Source organism: Lithobates pipiens, unplaced genomic scaffold (genome assembly GCF_037356315.1).
Source record: "Lithobates pipiens isolate NorthernLeopardFrog02 unplaced genomic scaffold, aLitPip1_a1.2 Scaffold_8, whole genome shotgun sequence".
Lineage (NCBI taxonomy): Eukaryota > Metazoa > Chordata > Amphibia > Anura > Ranidae > Lithobates > Lithobates pipiens.
Genome location: NW_027507903.1, coordinates 143,222,954 through 143,243,086, shown reverse-complemented (window position 1 = coordinate 143,243,086; position 20,133 = coordinate 143,222,954). Strand labels below are relative to the sequence as shown.

Here is a 20,133-nt window from a genome sequence, read left to right as displayed (position 1 = left end):
AAAAATGAAGGCACTTTCAGCAAAGAAGACAAGTACTAATAAAAGAAGATAACGCAAAGTTAATGGAAGAGATGTTTCATTTATAAAAGAGTCTAAAATAAGAATTGTCTGTATTCCAACAGCAATAAATAAAGTATTCTGTTTATTTCTAAACTACTGTAGAATATGGAAATATAAATATTCTTGCTATGCTAACACAGTTAGTTCCTCTTCTACAGGAGATCCAGAGAAGGTTAGAGTATCTCTGAAATATGAATCTGCTACATAGGGAGGCTTCCTGTAAATATACTCATTCTGCACATATGTGCAAAGCACTGGGCTGATAAAATGTGTAAGGTAGCATGAGAACCAATCCACCTTTTCCCCTGTGCCTAACATATTGTTAATGCAGACAGAATTTGTGCAGTGTTGAACATATCATGTTGACACACAGCAGCAGGTGCAATGTAATTTTGCTTCAGCACATCTGTACATTGCTATGAATTGGTCTTTGGATTCTGGCTGAAAGGTTCCTGATAACCAGGAAACCATTAGCATAAACCCATGTAGCAGATTTGACTCTTTATCTTTATTGAATAATAAAAAAAAAATCACAATAGGTGTTAATTACGTTTTTTATTAAAAAAGATATATATATATATATATATATATATATATATATATATATATATATTTATTTATTTATTTATTTTTACCTCTGTAGCTACCTCCTGTACTAGCTATCAAAAAATCAAAGCACAGAATGTTAATTCCATAATGCATTTGAGTATGTATTTACTGGAATACAAATGGACCTTCTGACTAGTGTTTGTGAAAAGTACTGGTCTCCAGTATTTTACATTGTATGATAAGAAACAACATGCGAATTGCATAAAAATTTATAGAACTGATCATTAGACCCTTTTAAAAATATAAAGGTAGATAACTGTGCTAACCCTTTAATTTAAACTCCAATTATAACTGTACAAAATCCAACAATATAGCCAAAGTGACCACCCCAACTTGATGATTTATATCCATAATCAGTTGTGCATACAACGTATATTAGTATATAAAGTTCTAATATGAATTCTTCATATATTAATCCACTGTGCCGGACGTGAGTGTATATGTGCAATCCAAAACACTCATGATCCGTGATTCACCACCACCTTCCACAATATGTACTCACCAGAAAACGGTAATAAAAACCAATGGCTTCCACTGCTGTATGTATGCTAATGAGGAGGGAGAGAGCTGAGAGAGCTGAGACTCTCATGCACATTGCTGGATTGAGATCGGGCTCAGGTATGTATTTAGGGAGGTAGTGGAGAAAGCTGCATGCAGAAGAGTTTTAACCTTACTACATAGAATGCAGTATGGTAAAACAAAAAAAAAACATTCTGAATTTACAAACACTTAAACTTAAAGACTTAAAGTATATGTCTGGGGGGAAAAATAATTCAGTAGGGCTCTGCAATATACTGTATGCACTTTTCAGTATGTATTACCCCTGATTTTCCAGGTAACCAGTGTGCTGACAACATAGCAACTCTGCTGGACTGAAATCTCAAGCAGTGTTGCCAGCCCTGCCCAGTTCTTACCTGTTGGACTACACTCCCCCTCTCCTCATCTCCACTTCCCCTGTTTACCTGCTTGCATCTGGGAGCCACTTCAGAGTGTGTGATAGCAGAAGAGAGGGGCAAATAGAGAGCAGTGTGTGCTGGAAGGGAGGTAGTCCAGGCAGAAGAAACAAGGAGGAGTTATGTAGATTGAAAAGGGAGAGAAATGAGGAGATGGGGAGATATTCTGTAGTCCAGCAGGGAAGAACTGGGTAGAACTGATAACTCTGCTTGGAATTGTAGTGCAGCAGAGGCACTGTGTTTCAGGTAAAAAGGAAGTTAGAAGCATGCTGGGTTTCTGTAGACCAACAGGTATTTTTTTGTGTGGCAAATGTAAATATATTGCAGAGGTGTACTGAAAACGTTTTTTTTTCCTCATCTGTAAAGTCTATTAGGTGTAAGTCACAATTTAAACTGCAAGCAACCATTTTTTCCTAGTGGCATATTTCAAAGGAGGCATTCTTCCATTTCAGAAGAATCAAGTGATATCACTGTGACTGACATAAGGTTTTTAAACCCAACTGATCTTACCAGATTCTTGGCAACTAAAGCTGAAGATTAATTTAAAGGGTAAGTTTACCTTTACAGAAAAATCTGTAAGATGAACTTACACAGAACCCCCTCCTCACTGCCCCCAGTCGCACTGACCTGGATGGCATTGATCTCCCGTTCTAAGCCCTAGTATAGCTGCCTCACTGCTCCAGGGCTTAGAAATCCCTGGAGCTTAATCTCCTAAACGTACTTTGTCAGGAGGGATGTTTAGAAGCATTCTAATTGGCTGGCCCTGTCACATGGGTGGCACCACCCATTAGAACCCACATAGCCCATCCTGTCAGTGGGGAAGAAGAAGAGAGAAAGCTGAGAAGATTTCTAAGTGCCGGTACCGAGAGGCGACTATACCAGAGCTCAGAACAGGTGATTGCCGCCATGCAGGTCAGCGGGACTGGGGGGGGGGGGGGGGCGAGGAGGGGGTCCTGTGTAAATTCACAATACAGATTTTTCTGTAAAAAGTTGAACTTACACTTTAAGAAAGGGATCATCAACCGCCATCGTTTTACGTCACTACTTTGAAGAGGAGTATTGTTGTTATGGCAGCATCTAGCTGCCATAACCCCAGTATCTTCTTCTTCAGTGGGCGGTCCACTTCAAGATAAAAGTGGTCTCTGCGGCGGATTCGCCCTGAGATCACGTTTATCAGTGGCGGAAGAGGATCCCCCTCCCGCCGCTCTCGAGTGCCCTCTGCCAATTACCAGAGCCGCCGGCAGTGGTGGAGACAAATGAATCTGCTCCCTAGCTTGGCATGGAGATGAGTAAGGGGAAGATGGCCCCCACCCGTCTCCATATCGTTGCAGGGTGGAAGAGACGTCAAAACATTACTTCCACCCACAGCTCTTAAAGGGACATTTTTTTAAATTGAATTTTAGTGTAAATATGAGTTGAGGTCTTTTTTGGCCCCAGATCTCATATTTAAGATGTCTTGTCATGCTTTTTTCTATTACAAGGGATGTTTACAATAGGAATAAAAGTGACACTTTTTTTTAAAATAACTGTGTAAAAATTAAAAATTAAAAGTAAAATAAATAATAAAAATAAAAATATTTTTTTTAAATGCTCTCGGCCCGCCGAGCTTGCGTGCAGAAGCGAACGCATACGTGAGAAGCGTCCGCATATGAAAATGGTGTTAAAACCACACATAATTCTAGACTTCCTCTGTAACTCAAAACATGCAACCTGTAGAATTTTTTAAACATCGCCTATGGAGATATTTAAGGGTAAAAATGTGTTGCCGTTCCACGAGCGGGCACTACTTTAAACCATGACATGTTGGATATCAATTTACTCGGCATAACATCATCTTTCACAATATAACAAAACTGGGCTAACTGTAAATTTTGTCTTATTTTCTAATTCAAAAAAGTGCATTTTTCCCCCAAAAAGTGTGCTTGTAAGACTGCTGCGCAATACGGTGTGACAAAAAGTATTGCAACGTCCGCCATTTTATTCTCTATATATAATGTTTGGGGGTTCTAAGCAATTTTCTAGCCAAAAAAAAGCAGTTTTTAACTTGTAAACACCAAATCTCAGAAAGAGGCTTGGTTCTTAAGTGGGTAAATTATGTAAGTTCTCAGTGTCCAGGTTTTTTCCTTACAGTATTTTCCCTTAACTTGGCAGATGCTTAAACTCAGTTTCTATGCTTAATAGGTGTCTACAGGACACCTGTCAGCTATTTTAGTATATCAGAATTTACTTCTAATTATAAAATCATGTATCATGTTGCAGACTGCTTTGGTGCACAGAATGTCAGAATGAAGAAATTAAATATGTAAATGATTGAGTCTAATTAACTAGTTGACAGCAAAGCACAGATGCGAATGGCAATGACTGATTGCCTTCTTCATGCAACGTCCGCTCACACTGGAATTACACCAGGGATGAAGGACATGGAGAAATACAACATTCCTTGATGAGTCTGAAAATCTAGAGGGAATGTACTACAATGGAATTTGAATATTCTTGGGTTTGCAACAAATCAACCAAATATGGTTGATTTGTTTGGCATCTTGAGACTATGTGACTATGTGACTACAGTATGTCATAATGTTGTGTTAAGCACAATGTTCATGGGTTACACAGGCATGGTAAACTAAATACTTGACCATCTCCTTCCATTTTCATAAGGGACAAAAAATGCTATGTGAGTGCCATTGCAATACCGCGTACACAAGATCGGAATTCTTGTCGGAAAAAGCTCTGGTGGTTTTTTTCCCGTCGGAATTCCGACGGAATTTCGCTCAAACTGTCTTGCCTACACGTGGTCACACCAAATTCCGACGGTCAATAACACTGCGACATACAACACGTTCGATGGCACTATAAAAGGGAAGTTTAAGGCTTCCGTGCATGCGTCAAATTGTTTCTGAGCATGCGTCGGAATTTTGAGTGTGGGAATTGCATACACACGATCAAAAAATCACATAGAAAGGTTTTCCGTCAGAAAAATTAAGAACAGGCTCTCAATCTAAAGACCATCGGAAATGCCGACAGAAAAAGATTGATGGGCATACACATGGTCAGAAAATCAGATGAAAAGCTCCCATCAGACTGTTTCCTTAGGAAATTCCGGCCGTGTGTACGCGGCATTAGAGTACAACTGTTGCATTCATTCAAAGTTCATACTTCTAAAATACGTATTCACTTGTCCTAGGGGTCTGTGATAAAAGAGCCAAGATGATACATAGTCTTTTTATGAAAAGAATACTTTTTCTAGCAATACTGCCTACTACCTCCTGACACTGAGGACTTCCTGCTATGTTTGAAAAAGTTGCTTCTGGCAGAGGAGTTATTTAGTTAGCTCAATGTAGAACAGGTTTCTCATTTCCAAACGGAACCCTCTAGTAGTGGCTAAGAACAGCTTCTTTACTCCAAAGGTGTATGCAAACACAGAGCCAAGCCATGTTTCGTGAAGCAGATTTTAGCTTCAGAAAAGGCCATCCATCATTTTGGCATTTTGGATAAGCTGCAGAGAGATGTACTGATGCATGATGTTTGTATAAAGTACAGTTAAACTTTAATTTTGTAGAAACATACAGTACATACTTCTTAAGCAATCTTTAAGGAATATTGAACCACCCAATGTCATTATTATCCTTTGTTAAGAGGTTGTCACATCTAAACCACTGCTATTATGGTAAGAGAAGGAAATCTTTAACAGGAACCTTCTGTTCCTTGGAATAATAGTATTGAGTGTGAGTAAAACGAACTACTTGGGTAACTAAAAAAGGTTTTTTATTAAACTCTGAAGAGAGATCAGTGCAGTACATACACTTAGTTCTGCCATATATGAACCTATCACCCCAACAGCTTTATACATATTTTGTTCACTTATCATATTAACATATTCTGCAGAAATTTAGATACAACTGTTTCATATAAGATTGCAGTATAATTTCCTCATACCCCAGTAATGCTTCAGAAACAGGACTCATTTGGGTAAAGCACCTGTGGGTGGAAAACCGATTCCCCAGAAGAAACCCATAGGAACATTTGGATAACATAAAAATGTAGTAGTAGAACTCCAACACTGCAATGCAAGGTTGATAATCGCTTAGCCCCCATATTTCCCTTAAAAAGATAACATTTATAATGACATTTCAGTTATGTATTTCCTGCATGACTAAATTGATGACTACAATTCCTGGATGTTTTATTATGTGGCATCATCCTCTTGAATAGTGAGTCTAAGGAAACCATTGGAAGAAAGATACAATGGTATGTTTAGATCTTGTTTCTTATTACATACTCAAGCTGCAGGGAGCTTTCTCTATGCTTATGTATGAACAGCCATAATGAAGCCAACATCTTGTATCCATTAAATACAGACAGAACAGAACTTAGCAAGTCCTATTAGGTTCTAAAGGAAGTAAAGGAGAATATGAACTATACATGCATTTTTTACCATTCGACTGTTACATACCTTTAGAGTTGAAAGGGCCAAAGTATTCCTATAGTGTATGAATAATATACAACTAAATCAATTTTCAAAACGAAGATAAGGAACAGGAATCAGCCTTGTTAGTATGATTAAATAAATATTCTAGAGAAGTTGAACATCTGATTTTGATCCTGTTCCATCTTCCTCTTCCTCCCTCTCAAAGTCTGTACATTTGTAATAGCAAGAATGAGAACTGTATATGCATGAACAGGCTGATCAGTTTAGATGAAATGTAATTATAATGAGAATCAGCCAGCAGTAAGGAATGCATTTTGTATTGCTTTATTGTGAATTTTGTATTGCTTTATTGTGGCGTCAAACAAACAGATCAGTTTTGAGAAATAGTTAAAACAATAAGAGTTGACTGACAAGGAAAATACAGTTGTGTGAAAAAGTATTTGCCCCCTTTCTGATTTAATTTTTTTTTGCATATTTGTCACACTTAAATGACTCAGATCATCAAACAAATTATATTATTACACAAAGATAACCCGGGTAAATACAAAATGCAGTATTTAAATGATGGTTTAATTTATTAAGGTAAAAAGCTGTCCAAACCTGCCTGGCTTTATGTGAAAAAGTAATTGCCTCTAAAAACAAATAACTGGTTGTGCCACCCTTGGCGGTAACAACTGCAATCAAGCATTTGCGATAACTGGCAATGAGTCTTTCACATTGCTGTGGAGCAATTTTGGCCCACTCTTCTTTGCAGAATTGTTTTATTTCAGCCACATTGGAGGGTTTTCCAGCATGAACGGCCTGTGTAAGGTCATGATACAGCATCTCAATTGGATTTGAGTCTGGGCTTTGACTAGGCCACTCCAAAACCTACATTTTGTTTTGTTTGAACCATTTGGAGGTGGACTTTCTGTTGTGTTTTGGATCATTGCCCTACTGCATAACCCAAGTGAACTTCATCTTGAGGTCATGAACTGATAGCCAGACATTCTCCTTTAGGATTTTCTGGTAGAGCTCAGAATTCATTGTTCCATCAATTATGGTAAGTCGTTCAGGTCCTGAAGCTGCAAAGCAGCCCCAGACCATCACACTACCACCAGCATGTATGACTGTTGGTATGATGTTCTTGTTATGAAATGCTGTATTCGTTTTATGCCACATGTAAGGGGACGTACCTGCCAAAAAATAGAAATTTTGTCTCATCAGTCCACAGAATATTTGCCTAACAGTCTTGGGGATAATCAAGATTTTTTTTTGTAAATGGGAGATAAGTCTGTGTGTTCTTTTTGGTCAGCAGTGGCTTTGGCCTTGGAACTCTCCCATGAATTCCCAGTCTCTTTCTTATTGTTGAATCATGAACACTGACCTTACCTGAGGCAAGTGAGACCTGCAGTTCTTTAGATGTTGTTCTGGCTTCTTTTATGACCTCCTGGATGAGTTGTCGTCATACTCTTGGAGTAATTTGTGTAGGCCAGCCACTCCTGGAAAGTTCATCAGTGTTGCAAATTGTCTCCATTTGTGCATAATGGCTCTTCCCGTGGTTCACTGGTGTTCCAAAGCCTTAGAAATGGCTTTAAAACCCGTCCTAGACCAATACATGTTTGTTTCTAATCTGTTCTTGATTTCTTTTTAGATTGTGGTATGATGTGTGGCCTTTTGTGATCTGTTAGCATGCTTCACTTTGTCAGACAGCTTTTATTTATGTGATTTCTTCATTTAACAGGTCTGGCAATAATCAGGCCAGAGTGTTGCAAGTGAAATTTAACTCAGTTTTCCACAAAATTGTGGTTAATCACAGTTCATTCATGATTCAGCATGGAAGGGGGGCAATTACTTTTTCACATATGTCCAGGCAGGTTTAAAATTGCTTTTTTTTTTCCCTTAATAAATTAAATAATTTAAAAACTGCATATTGGATTTACTCAGGTTATCTTTGTGTAATATTACATTTTTTGATGATTTGAATCATTTAAGTGTGAGAAATATGCAAAAAAAATTAAAAATCAGGAAGGGGGGCAACATTTTTCACAGCACTGTAGTTGCATTTTTGATTAAATATTTCTACAGAATAAATATACCTCTTATGAACTTCACATCTAGCCTTTTTTTATTTCGCTTTCAGGTACTATTCTGACATTGCCAAAATGCCAGCTATAAGTGATCAAGATATGAATGCGTATTTGGCAGAGCAATCTCGTATGCACATGAATGAGTTTAACACAATGAGCGCACTCTCAGAGATCTACTCATACGTGGGGAAGTATAGTGAAGAGGTAAGTTTACATGATGTTACCCCTCTTTATTAAAATAACTCATTTTTGTAACTGGATTTTTTTTAACGCAAATTACTATAAACCATCCAGCAGGTGAAGCTCTAGACTAATTGAAATATGTTTATCAGACTAAGCTTACTGATTCGCTAAAAAGAAAGCCTGTTCACAGAGGTGAGGGAATCACCAACTACGCCTCCCTGACATTTGATCTGTTTAGACATCGCGGTATGGAGATTCAGTTAGACAAAGACATCCACAGACAGAAAATCTACTACTGAGCTCTCTGGACAACCCAATATGCTTTGTAACATCAGTGTCATGAATATACCCTTTATTAATGTTCATTTGTTATATATATATATATATATATATATATATATATATATATATATATATATATATATATATATATATATATATATATATATATATACACCATATTGTCAAAACTATTGGGATTCATGCTTTTACACACACATGAACTTTAATGGCATCCCAGTCTTAGTCCATATGGTTCAATATTGAATTGGCCCACTCTTTGCAGCTATTTGCTTCAGCTCTTCTGGGAATGCTGTCCACAAGGTTTAGGAGTGTGTTTATGTGAATGTTTGACCATTCTTCCAGAAGCGCATTTGTGAGGTAAGGCACTGATGTTGGACCAAAAGGCCTGGCTCACAGTCTCTGCTCTAATTTATCCTAAAGGTGTTAAGATCAGGACTCTGTACAGGCCAGTTAATTTCTTCCACCCCAAACTCCCTCATCCATCTCTTTATGAACCATGTTTGTGTACTAGTGTGCAGTCATGTTGGAAAAGGAAGGTGCTATCCTCAAACTGTTCCCACAAAGTTGGGAGCATGAAATTATCCAAAGTGTCTTGGTATGTTGACGCCTTATGAGTTCCCTTTACTGGAACTAAGGGGCCAAGCCCAACCCCTGAAAAACAACTCAACACCATATTCTCCCGTCTACCAAATGATTTGGACCAATGCACAAAGCAAAGTCTATAAAGTCATGGATGAGCAAGTTTGGGGTGGAGGAACTTGATTGACCTGCACAGAGTCCTGACCTCAACCTGATAGAACACTTTTAAGATAAATCAGTGTGGAGACTGTGAGCCAGGCTTTCTCATCCAAAAGCAGTGCCTGATCTCACAAATGCGCTTCTGGAAGAATGGTCACCCATTCCCATAGACATACTCCTAAAGCTTGTGGACAGCCTTCCAAGAAGAGTTGGGATGGCATTAAAGTACATGTGTGTGTAAAGGCAGGTGTTCCAATACGTTTAACAATATAGAGTTTATATATATATATATATATATATATATATATATATATATATATATATATATATATATATATATATATATATATATATATATATATATATTTAATATATAATAATTATATATTCAAATATCTGTTTAAAAACCATAATGCATTTTTGCTTAAATGTAATCTTTTAAATGAGATGTTGCCACTAGGAAAAAAATTACGTTTACATGTTAGAAATCTCCTTTGCACGGTAAGTTTTTATAAAAATAAAGCTAAAAATCTGAATTTACAATGCTGATGTATATTGGCCAATGATCTGCACAAAATTTAGCATGCCAGCTTCTACACGGTGATTTATTTTTTAGTTCTAATGTTACTAATTAAAAAGTAGCATTGGTTTTAAATTGTGTTTGACTTTTGCAGTCTTATAATACAAAGACACTATTTCATTTGGAGACAGAGACTATTTAGCAAGCATAACTAATAGCCATTTAGGAAATCATTGTGCACCTTATATGACATCCTCTTCCAACTCACACTTGCGAAGTGGAAATGTTAAGCAGAAGTTCAGCGTGCGGTGCATCTGTTATTGGTTAACATTTTATCTGGAATTTAAGAAATGAGACATGCTTATGAAGTGATGCCAACTCTGTGATGAGTATAGCATTTGAGAATGACATAGAACATCTGGGGAGTCATCGACATATCAACAAAGAAATTAAGAAAACATATGGGCCCCGTTCAGAAATATCTTTGAAAACATACTGATAAAGCGATACAGGCAGTATATAGTACACAATGTATGCTTAATGATAGAGAATCTCTGGATACTAAGTAATTTGTATGGTGTTATGATTTTGTATACAGCTAGCAAAGTCAAATTTAACTTGAGAGTTTTAATCCCTCAGTGTTAATAGCTTTCTCTGGTTTATGGCAGGACACATCTCATTGCACAACACATCTTTTTGCTCAGCCCTTCTCAAATGCAGGAAATACTTCATTCTAATTAAAAACTTACTTAATTATCAGCTGATGGAAATGAATTGGCTACTGATATCAATGTGCCAGCTCAATAGCTAAGAACAGAGGGGTAAACTGCATAGTCTTCTTTTGTATATACTATGTGTAATTCTGTTTTCCAGTGTCAGTGGCATAAATAAGGACAAATAGACCTAAAACACATGCTACCATTTTCCTCCACAGAACTAGCTTTCTGTTAAGGAATCCTATTATATTAATACATTATAGCCACCTTTCCCTCAGCCCCTCCCTAGGTTGAAATGGCTGTTAAAATAAATAATACTATGAAAATGATTAAGCAGCACACAGATAGATGCAAAATCCTACAAAGGAACTGTAAACATGTAGAGTGGCACAATACTCACCTCAGCTCCAACAATGCGGCATCATTAAGCTCCCCACTCCGCTGCTGACATCTTCGGGTGGCCAGCTTTTAGGTTCCGAACGCTGGCCGCTGTCATTGGCTGGGCAGAGATGATGTCATTCACATAACGGAAAACTGATGTAACCACCACATCTAATAATTGGTAGATGCAAATATATAAAAAAAATTGGCTTTGGTTTAATACGGCTTTAAAGTGGCAACATGATATGGTAATGCATAGACATCATTGGGTTGATGAATAGGTTGTTTTCCATTCGCAAAGAAAAAATATATTTTTGCTTGAACATGATTTAGTGATAGAAGTAATCAGGATCTTTCCTCATTCACAAAGATAAGGGAAAATTCTCTTGCAAAATGATCAGCCAGTAAAATCAACCTCCCTAAGTTTTTCTTTATTTTTTTATGTATAAGAGCGTTGGGCTTTCATTACCCCACTTATAGTTCCCATATACCTTTCTGTTTTTAAAGGCACAAGGTCTCCTAATATACAAATTACCTGACCAAACATACAGACTGGATTCCTATTTTTTTGTGCATGTTTTCATGAGCTTTAGGTGTGCTAGCAATAATAATGCATTTTCATACACTGCTATTGTCCCCAATAGGCCTCTTAAAGTGCATTGATGAATAAGAAATAGACAATGCATGACAATGTATCACATAGATGTAAATTTGTACAAAAACAATGACTAAATGGTGTACATGCATACTCATTGGAGTAAATGGGCCCTCAGAATAAGTAACAGTCTGTGCCAAACTAGCTTTGGAAGGATCCATAGGAACCATGTTATGTATATGCTAACCTAGAGGTTCTCAACCTCAGTCCCCAAATACCCCCAACAGGCCATGTTTGCTGGTTTTCCTTTATCCTGCACAGTTGCTTTAAATCAGAGTCAATGGCTTGGTATTTGGACATATAAGAGAAATTCCCAAAACTTGGACTGTTGGGTGTACTTGAAGACTGAGGTTGAGAACCACTGTACTAACCCATCTCATTAACAGCTATGACATGCTGGGCAGAAGTGGTTGCACACAGCTTTTTTTTTAAATAATTCTCTCTGATATGTATAACTGTTAGAGAAATCCTAATAATAACTACGCAGTGGGGTAAATTTGGTAAATTTGGGGCACTCAGAACCTGATGCAGCTGTGCATGGTACCCAATTAGCTCCTAATTTCTGCTTGTTCGCTTATGCTTTAATAATAAAACTCGCAAGCTAATTGGTTTATATGCAGAGCTGCACTCGATTTTGCATTCTCCAGTTTTAGTACATCTCCCCCATATAGTTTTTTTATGATATCACTTTACATGTAATAACTGCATAATGAAGTTCTTCCCAAAGTGGCTCTGCTTATTAAACCTTGCTGTCTAATTTGTGGTCAGATTCATGAATGAATTCTCAAGCATTTACACATTTTAATATTTTCAGTCTTAATTACACTAACAGTATCCATTACACTGTCTCGTCTTTAGAAAAAAAATAATTAAATATGACACCGTAAATAGCTTCTTTTTTTTATTCATGTTGCCATTATGGTGTCCATATAATCTGAGTGACAATTCTAATAACAGAAGCTGAGTAAATTAAAAAGATGCATAAATAAATGCAGAAAAATGTGTTTTGAGAAACCTACAAAAGCTGTGCATGTTAAGAATTTTAGTGTAGTCTTAATTAATATTTTGTAAAGCTTAAATACTGTAATTAAAGCACATTGAAGACCTCCAAAAACATAATAATTTATCTTTTTAGTGCACATTTTACCATCTATAAACATGAACATAAGCGTCTGCTTGAAATTTGTGGTTGTTATTTTGTTATATTTGTTTAGTGTTTTATAAAAAGATGTTCATAAACATTTCCTGAAAAGGGCCCTTGATTGCTTACTGCATTTTATTCCCTTTCACCCAGAATGTAGAATTGCCAAACGACTTGTTTGAAAGCTTCTATCTGGGTGTTGATGAATTAATCTCATTACTACTAGGTCACTGTGATTCTTCTCTTTCTCTTTGTGAACCACTTGTGCTCCCTTTGAAAGTGTTACTGTCTGTTCTTGCCAGACATTTGCCACAAAATAATTAGTCATTACAAACTGCGCTTTTCAATACTTGATATCTTCCAACGTCCTAATTGGTTTTGGAGAAAAAGCGTGTTAGCTTCGGTTAGAGATATTACTTTCAGAGTATTCTTTTGCTGTGTTTATAGAAAGCAATAAAATGTGAGATTAAAACAAAAAAAAGTCAGATTTACCAATTTGGTTATTTATACAATACATAAGCTACTTTTCTCACACAGAACTCAGAGCTTACACAGAGCCGAGGACTCTCTTTCTAACCCCATGTGATGGTGTTGGGTGCCTCAGCCACTGGAGCTGGCATTAAAAGGAACCTGTTTCCTTTCCCTGCATGTGCAACACACAGGTGCACTTTAAAATGTCAACTATTACTTGTATTCTGCTGTTTCATATTAAATGAAGATTGCAGTGTCTGGGCATATTTGGTGGGGAAGAAAGAGGGACTGCAGCAAAAACAAGTGTGACCAGGCTCCTGTTCCAGGGGATCCGAGAGCAGAGCCTTTCTTCTTCTACTTTCCAGAACAACACAATAAAAAAAAAAAGCAAAATACACTAAGTGATAAAGGGAAGCAACAAGTCGTCTATTGTAGAGCTGTGTGGGAAAATCACAGGCCAGCACAAAGAAGATTCCACATAACACCCCTGCAAGTGGTTATGTGATCTGATATTACACATTACATGGCCTAGTGCAGAGGACATGTCCGAAGTGCCCCCACAGTACTCTGTAAAATCACTGTGTAGCCTTGTTACATAACACAGTTGCTGACAAATGAGTTGGAATTACCTAAAAGTTTATATTTGCACAGAGTGCAGCATGAATGCTAAATATGGTCCTATTCAGTGCCTGGAGGGATAAGTCGGTACCTTACCATACCATGAGTACTAACTACAGCTTTAGAAATGTTTTAGTTTTTATGCAAAATGCTAATTTAGAGTCTAGATGAAGCTACTAATCATTATAGATTTTAGATTAGGGAAAAAGTTACAACCCTGTAAGATAATTGTTTAATGCCATCACTGTCCAATTAAAGATCCCCTTCACCACCTGTCCTGTAGATAGAACTGAAAATAATATGAAATCTTTTCAAAATTCTAATGGAGAAATCCCCTTTTAGTAGATGTCACCTGAACAAGTGTTACATTGGAAGATTTCCACATTATGTCTATCTGGTTAAAACTCAGAAGTAAATTTTTTTATTCCCATTGACCACTAGGATAAAGAGAGAGATTGAATCTCCTTGGCAAGAACACAGACAGCAGTAAAAACCTGACAGGTGTTCTCACCCTAACCTCTCTAAAACCTATAGCTTTGTTTCTGGATACATTTTAAAACAAATTGCATTTCTTGTGCTTTTGGCTGGTGTTAACATGTTTGTAGTGGGTTTGTCCCAGTTTTATGAACACAATTACTATAATCTGGAGAAGGCATGACTTGACTCAGTTTATACTAGACCTTTTGGGGTGCCTTATATATTTTTCTAAACTCCATAACCAGGGCTTATTTTATATGAAGCCTAACATCCAGCATTATTTCTTAACTAGAGTATTTCATACAATTTTGGTTGTTCTTGAGGACTTGTAAACTAATTTACAGCCCTAAAATAGCTTATTTCTGTTTTTTTTTCAGATTTTAACAGCTTTAGATCAAGATGACCAAGCTGGAAAACAAAAACTTGCCTACAAATTAGAACAAGTCATTACCCTGATGAGTATAGACAGCTGAAAACTGTCCTTCCAGGTTACCCTGGAAGGGATAAACCAAGCCGTGCCTCAGTCAAGATTGTCATCTTTACCAAGTGCAAGTTCTGATTGACTGGATGCAGGGTCTTCTGCTTCCTCTTCTTCCTTCTATGAACCTCATGGATACATTATAATGTCCAGTGGATTAAGGAAGGACATATAATGTGGACAACTTTGGGAATCAAAAACATTCTAGCTAAGACCTCTGCTTGCAGACAAATGGTCACATTATCCGTATCAGTATGGAAAACTATAAGGTCCTAAGTGCTGTGCTGCTTGTAGCTCCTCTCCTTGCCATGATGTGGTATGGATGGAACATGAACCTAGTATTAAGAATTTTGACAGATAATATAAAATGAAAACCTTTCTTCAGCAGAAGTTGGCATGATTGATATCCCAACAAAATGACTTGAAAAATTTCTTCATGGAAGCCTTCAAACATGAAACATGAAAATGAAATGTGTGAGAATCCTTCTTTAATCTCCCAGAGGCCAGTAGAAGAAAGAAGTTTTCTCCTTTTCTTTTTTTTTTTCTTTTTTTAGATCCATATTTTTTCTCTCTTGGAAATGAGGATTAGCTGTTTGCTCTCTAATTCTACAGATACGCTTTGTCTCCATGTCCCCAAGGATCTTGCATATTTTGATAAAACATAGAAACATTACTAAATTAACTATATAGTTTTCCATGTACATACTTATGGTTTCAGATATTATACAGGAGTTTTTAATTTTATGATCCAGTATTCATATTACAGTACACAGAACAGTGATCTTAACACAGAAACTTTAGTTTGTCCTTGAGCACCATCTTAAACTCAGTTTTCCATTTTATATTGTATTCTTTGAATGTGGCCTGATCATTTTCTAGGATGGTCCTGCCAATTACATGTCCTGCCTCATTAAATGTACTTTGCCAGTGATTTGTTTCTTCAGTGGCAGGCATTGAACCAAGAGAAAATGTGTTAGTGCAAACCACCATTTATTAATTTATAATTATGTAAATATCAGATTATTAAGGTTTGTTTTATGAAATAATTTTGTACATCAAACATTGATTGTACTATCTAGCACAATGCATCAAAAACCTAAGTCCATCATAAACAGAGAGAAAGTCTGTAATTCATTTAACAGAAAAGACCATCATTAATTTTATTTATTCAGCCTTGGAAGGATTACACATGTTCTGAAGGCTTGGAATATAAACATTTTAACTGCCATTTGGATTAGGAGCACAAATTTTGATATTCATGCAAAAACAAAAACAAAAAAAATTAAAGCAATAGAATATCAGCACAATTTTTATTTGGGATAACAGGATACAATGTCACCTTTTGAAAAGGTTGACATTGCTTGAGTAAACCAACAAGAGTGGCAACAAGTTACTCATTTTAAAATCGTAACATTGAAATTCCAGGTAATTCCAGTATCTTTCCAAGGTTATTCTACCTTCTTTTTGTAAACTTGCAGGGTTGACAGTTAATATTTCAGATGGTAACATTTAAGTCTTTTCATTGTGGGACAGTAATGAACCATAACAAGTCTTCTTATTCTGAATGATTAGCATAAAAACAAATTTTTGTACATTTATGTCAAATAATAAAAGAAAAAAACTTAGTACGGATTTAGTTTGCCACGAGCTGGAAGCCTACAGAAAACCACTGCTGAGTCATGTTTATTTTTGTTGAGAGCACTTAATTCCTTATGCACCTTATTTGAACTTTTCATAGCATTTGCTTGGAATTGGCTGATGGCCTTTGAACTATAAATGCCATTAAATGAAGTCTAAAGCATTGGTTGGCAACTACTCTTTGCAAGGGGAAGAAGAAGCAACATACTTAAAGAATTGTAGACAAAAAACCAAAGGTCATGGTGGCTTGTTATTGCCACAACTCAAAGGCTTTCTACTCGCCCTCGTGAGGACAAACACGTATGCATTTGTGTCTGCTCCAGTCCAGACGTTCCACATGATATATAGGAAGATGATGAGTCAAACATTTGCACAGCTGTACAGAAAGAATATGAGTAGACCACTATGCTATCCAATTCAATCAACCTTACCTTATTCTTCTTTGTATAGTACATATTTTTTCCATTTTTTAAGAAAAAAAGCAACCTCAGACAATTTAAAGAAATAAAAGAAATAAACAAGATAAGTACATATAGAAAAACGTAATTTTTCGTCTTGACCATCGTGAGCTTCAAAGCTACCCGTCTCAAACCCTGTACTTTTTAAAATTTGTTTTGTTCCTCAAAATTATTTCTTGCCTTGGGATCTGCCAGATTTGTGCTGTGAATGTGTAGGGTCTTTGCCCTGGAGCTCCAGAGGTATACCTTAGATTTCAGTTAATTTTTTTATTAAAATAGCGCATGTTAATACAGTTAAAGCTGAGAGAAATGAAAGCCTTGCTGACAATGTGGACGTGGTTCCCATTTTATTCCTTCTTTCTGATTTGAGTTTTTTATTTTATTTATGTCTGCCTGAAAGCATTGATCTGAGTGGTTTGTCATGTGAATATATTCTATGTTAAGGTGGAAACTTTATCAAAGACCGCAAAATGGCATGGGTTTCAGAAATATGGATATAACTAAATTGGAATTGATTTAACTTTCTGCAGATTAAAATGTAATCCCAGATCATAAATGGTTTGAAACTAAAGTTTTATGGCTCACAAGTAAGTACAATGGTTGAGGTCCTAATCCAAGCTTCAAACACACACATTTGCTGTTCTAGCAAATGTAGATATTTAATTATTTTCCCTTGTTTCAGGACCATTGAAGCCTATTGTAAATAAATCAGATCTATGGATTCAAACAATATTAATTATACTGTAAATGGACATATAACACATTTTCATGTCTCTATATCAGATACAGATTTATCTATTAAAAATATCATCTCCTTACCCTACTTGCAGGTATTAACTGCATTCAGGGATGTCAATAAATAGAATGTATTGCAGCATATTATACAATTATGACTTTAAAATAACTGAGATTTCATTTTTATTTTTAAAGGTTTACAGTGCAAATACACATACATTAATTTGAATTAAAAATGTATGCAACATTACCATAGTTCCCAAACCTGTTGTATAGTATAGAGTTGAATTACTCTTTAGAATAACATCATTAGTTTGCATTAATAAACTTTAAAAGAAATATGGCCAACCCCAGTCATGTTCTTGTTGGGTTTTATATATGGTGGAGATGGGTGAACATTTTTTACTTGTTTTTGTGCTTTGCCCCTGTTGGGAAACATTCCCAGAATTTCATGCCCCCACATCACGTAAAATACTTACAACTGGGGCATAAATATTGATGAGAACATCTTACTCCGTGGTCAACCCTAATAATTTTTTTCTTGAGTGTTGTATACGGTGGAGAAGGGTGAGAACTTTTGACATGTTTTATTGCTGTGCTTCTGCTGGGAAAATTTCCCATTATTTCCTGTTCCTGTGACGTAGGGACAGGAAGTCTGGGTTAAAATCTTTACAGCAAGGACATACAATTGATAAGAACCTATTTGTTAGTATAGTGGAGAAGACGTAGAATGTTTTTTGCAACTCTACCCAATGCAAACAAAAAAGTTCACAGAAGTGAAGCCTAAAAAGGCCAGCATTACTTAGAGCTGGCATTTGATTTTCGGATTGTTGTTGCTTGAAGTTGAATTACTGGCTATTTATATATCTTAAAGATACAGATGAGATGACATAGGATATCTAATTTCTTGTAATTACATGGGTAAGTGGCTTCTTACTTTCTCTTTAGTATGGAACATAGATCTGACCTTGATTTTCAGACCTACTGTTCTGAGATATGAGACTTTCATCTCAACATTGATTCGGGATAGGATATTCTAGTATTCCTTCTCAATCCTGTATGCATGAAAGGAAGATAAAAGGCAGAGCATGACTTTCCATGTGAAATTCCCCTTGTTATACAGAAAGGATGGGTAAAATAGTATATGTTAAATACATAAATTGCAAGTATTGTTTAGGATTGCCACATGCTAAGTCTGTCAGTGTATTTTGTCAGGTGATCATTCTATGTATTTCATTTGAATGTTCCTGGCACATAGGAAAAAATGAATCCTACCAGTATTACTGCTGATGGCTTGAATAGGAAACATCAGATTAAAGTGGATGTAAACCCTCACATATACCCAGTAAAGTAAGCAGCCTCAGATGATACACAGAGATTAAACAAATCTCCCTACATAAGTTTTACATGTATATCTGCTGCCTTCAGCTTTCTAGACTCTTTAGAAAGTGTACATCGTGTTTGAAATTGTTCTTCCTGTTTCAGCAGTGGGAGGGAAGTCTGAGTATATACTGTGTGAGAGCTGATTGGAGGAAAGGCACAACCTCCCCCCCCCCCCCACGCAAAGGCAGAGGGACAAAAAAACATGCAGAGATGTACTGTGGATAGACAAGCTCTCTGCTAATCTCCTTCTAATCACCCTCCCGACACAAATTTCCAGCTGCTTTTATCTCCCGTGTCAGAACTTTTCATCAGAAGTTATCATGCTGATAATAGACGAACAGAGCAGCAGAAAAACACGGGACTTTGAGATTTAGAGAGAGATAAGTAAACGCTACAGATATATGTGCCCAGGTTGAATTTTATGAATGGGGTTTACATCCAATGCTAGTAAAATAAACAAAAACAGCAAAGTGGACAAACTCATACCCAAAATTACAATGTTGACAACTTGACGTTAATCTACAGAATTTTATAAAATAATACATTGGAAAGTCTCTTCCCTTAATAAATTGACATAACCATGGTGAACTTGATACATTTTAAAAAATTACCAAGTACTAACTCTCTGATTCTAAATAGATCTATCAAGTACATGTTGGCAGGCATTTATTCACTAAATTCTATTCTCTGTTTTGCAAAGTAGAACTGCAATTGCAAATGATTGCGCGCTATGTTTAGGACCTCCATGTTAGGAGTATGTTTCTTTTTCCTCTTCAAAGCTCTTGTATGTTTCTCTAGTTATGCTTTTCATCTTCCTTTTGTATTCCTTCATACTGTGTATCAATATGTACAAGTATCTACACCATAGTAATCTACGAAGGGCTGCAACGCTATGCTCAAAAATAGCTTTCCCTTTGTATATTAAGATGGTCTATTTTGCTTATTTCTGAGAGCTTCTAAGCGTCTTCCAGCTTGAGAGGTTTCTTTTTGTCCCAAGCCTGATAGTATTCACAAAGTCAATACAAATTTTTATTAATATATCAAAAGCTCTTCTGTGAATGTTTGTCTTCCTGACAGATTTTATTGTATTAAATGTACTATATAAAATGCCCTTGTTT

The 20,133-nt window shown here is 36.4% G+C and overlaps 1 protein-coding gene across 1 annotated transcript in view; it reads left to right on the top strand.

The window, feature by feature from the left end:
• Positions 1 to 16,470, top strand: part of PLXNA4 (plexin A4) — a 946,574-nt gene extending 930,104 nt beyond the window's left edge. The window contains exons 31-32 of the mRNA XM_077468718.1: positions 8,174 to 8,324; positions 14,701 to 16,470. Coding sequence (XP_077324844.1) covers positions 8,174 to 8,324; positions 14,701 to 14,796 — 247 coding nt within the window. The 3' untranslated portion in view covers positions 14,797 to 16,470. The remainder of the gene's footprint in view (positions 1 to 8,173; positions 8,325 to 14,700) is intronic.
• Positions 16,471 to 20,133: the final 3,663 nt, after the last annotated feature.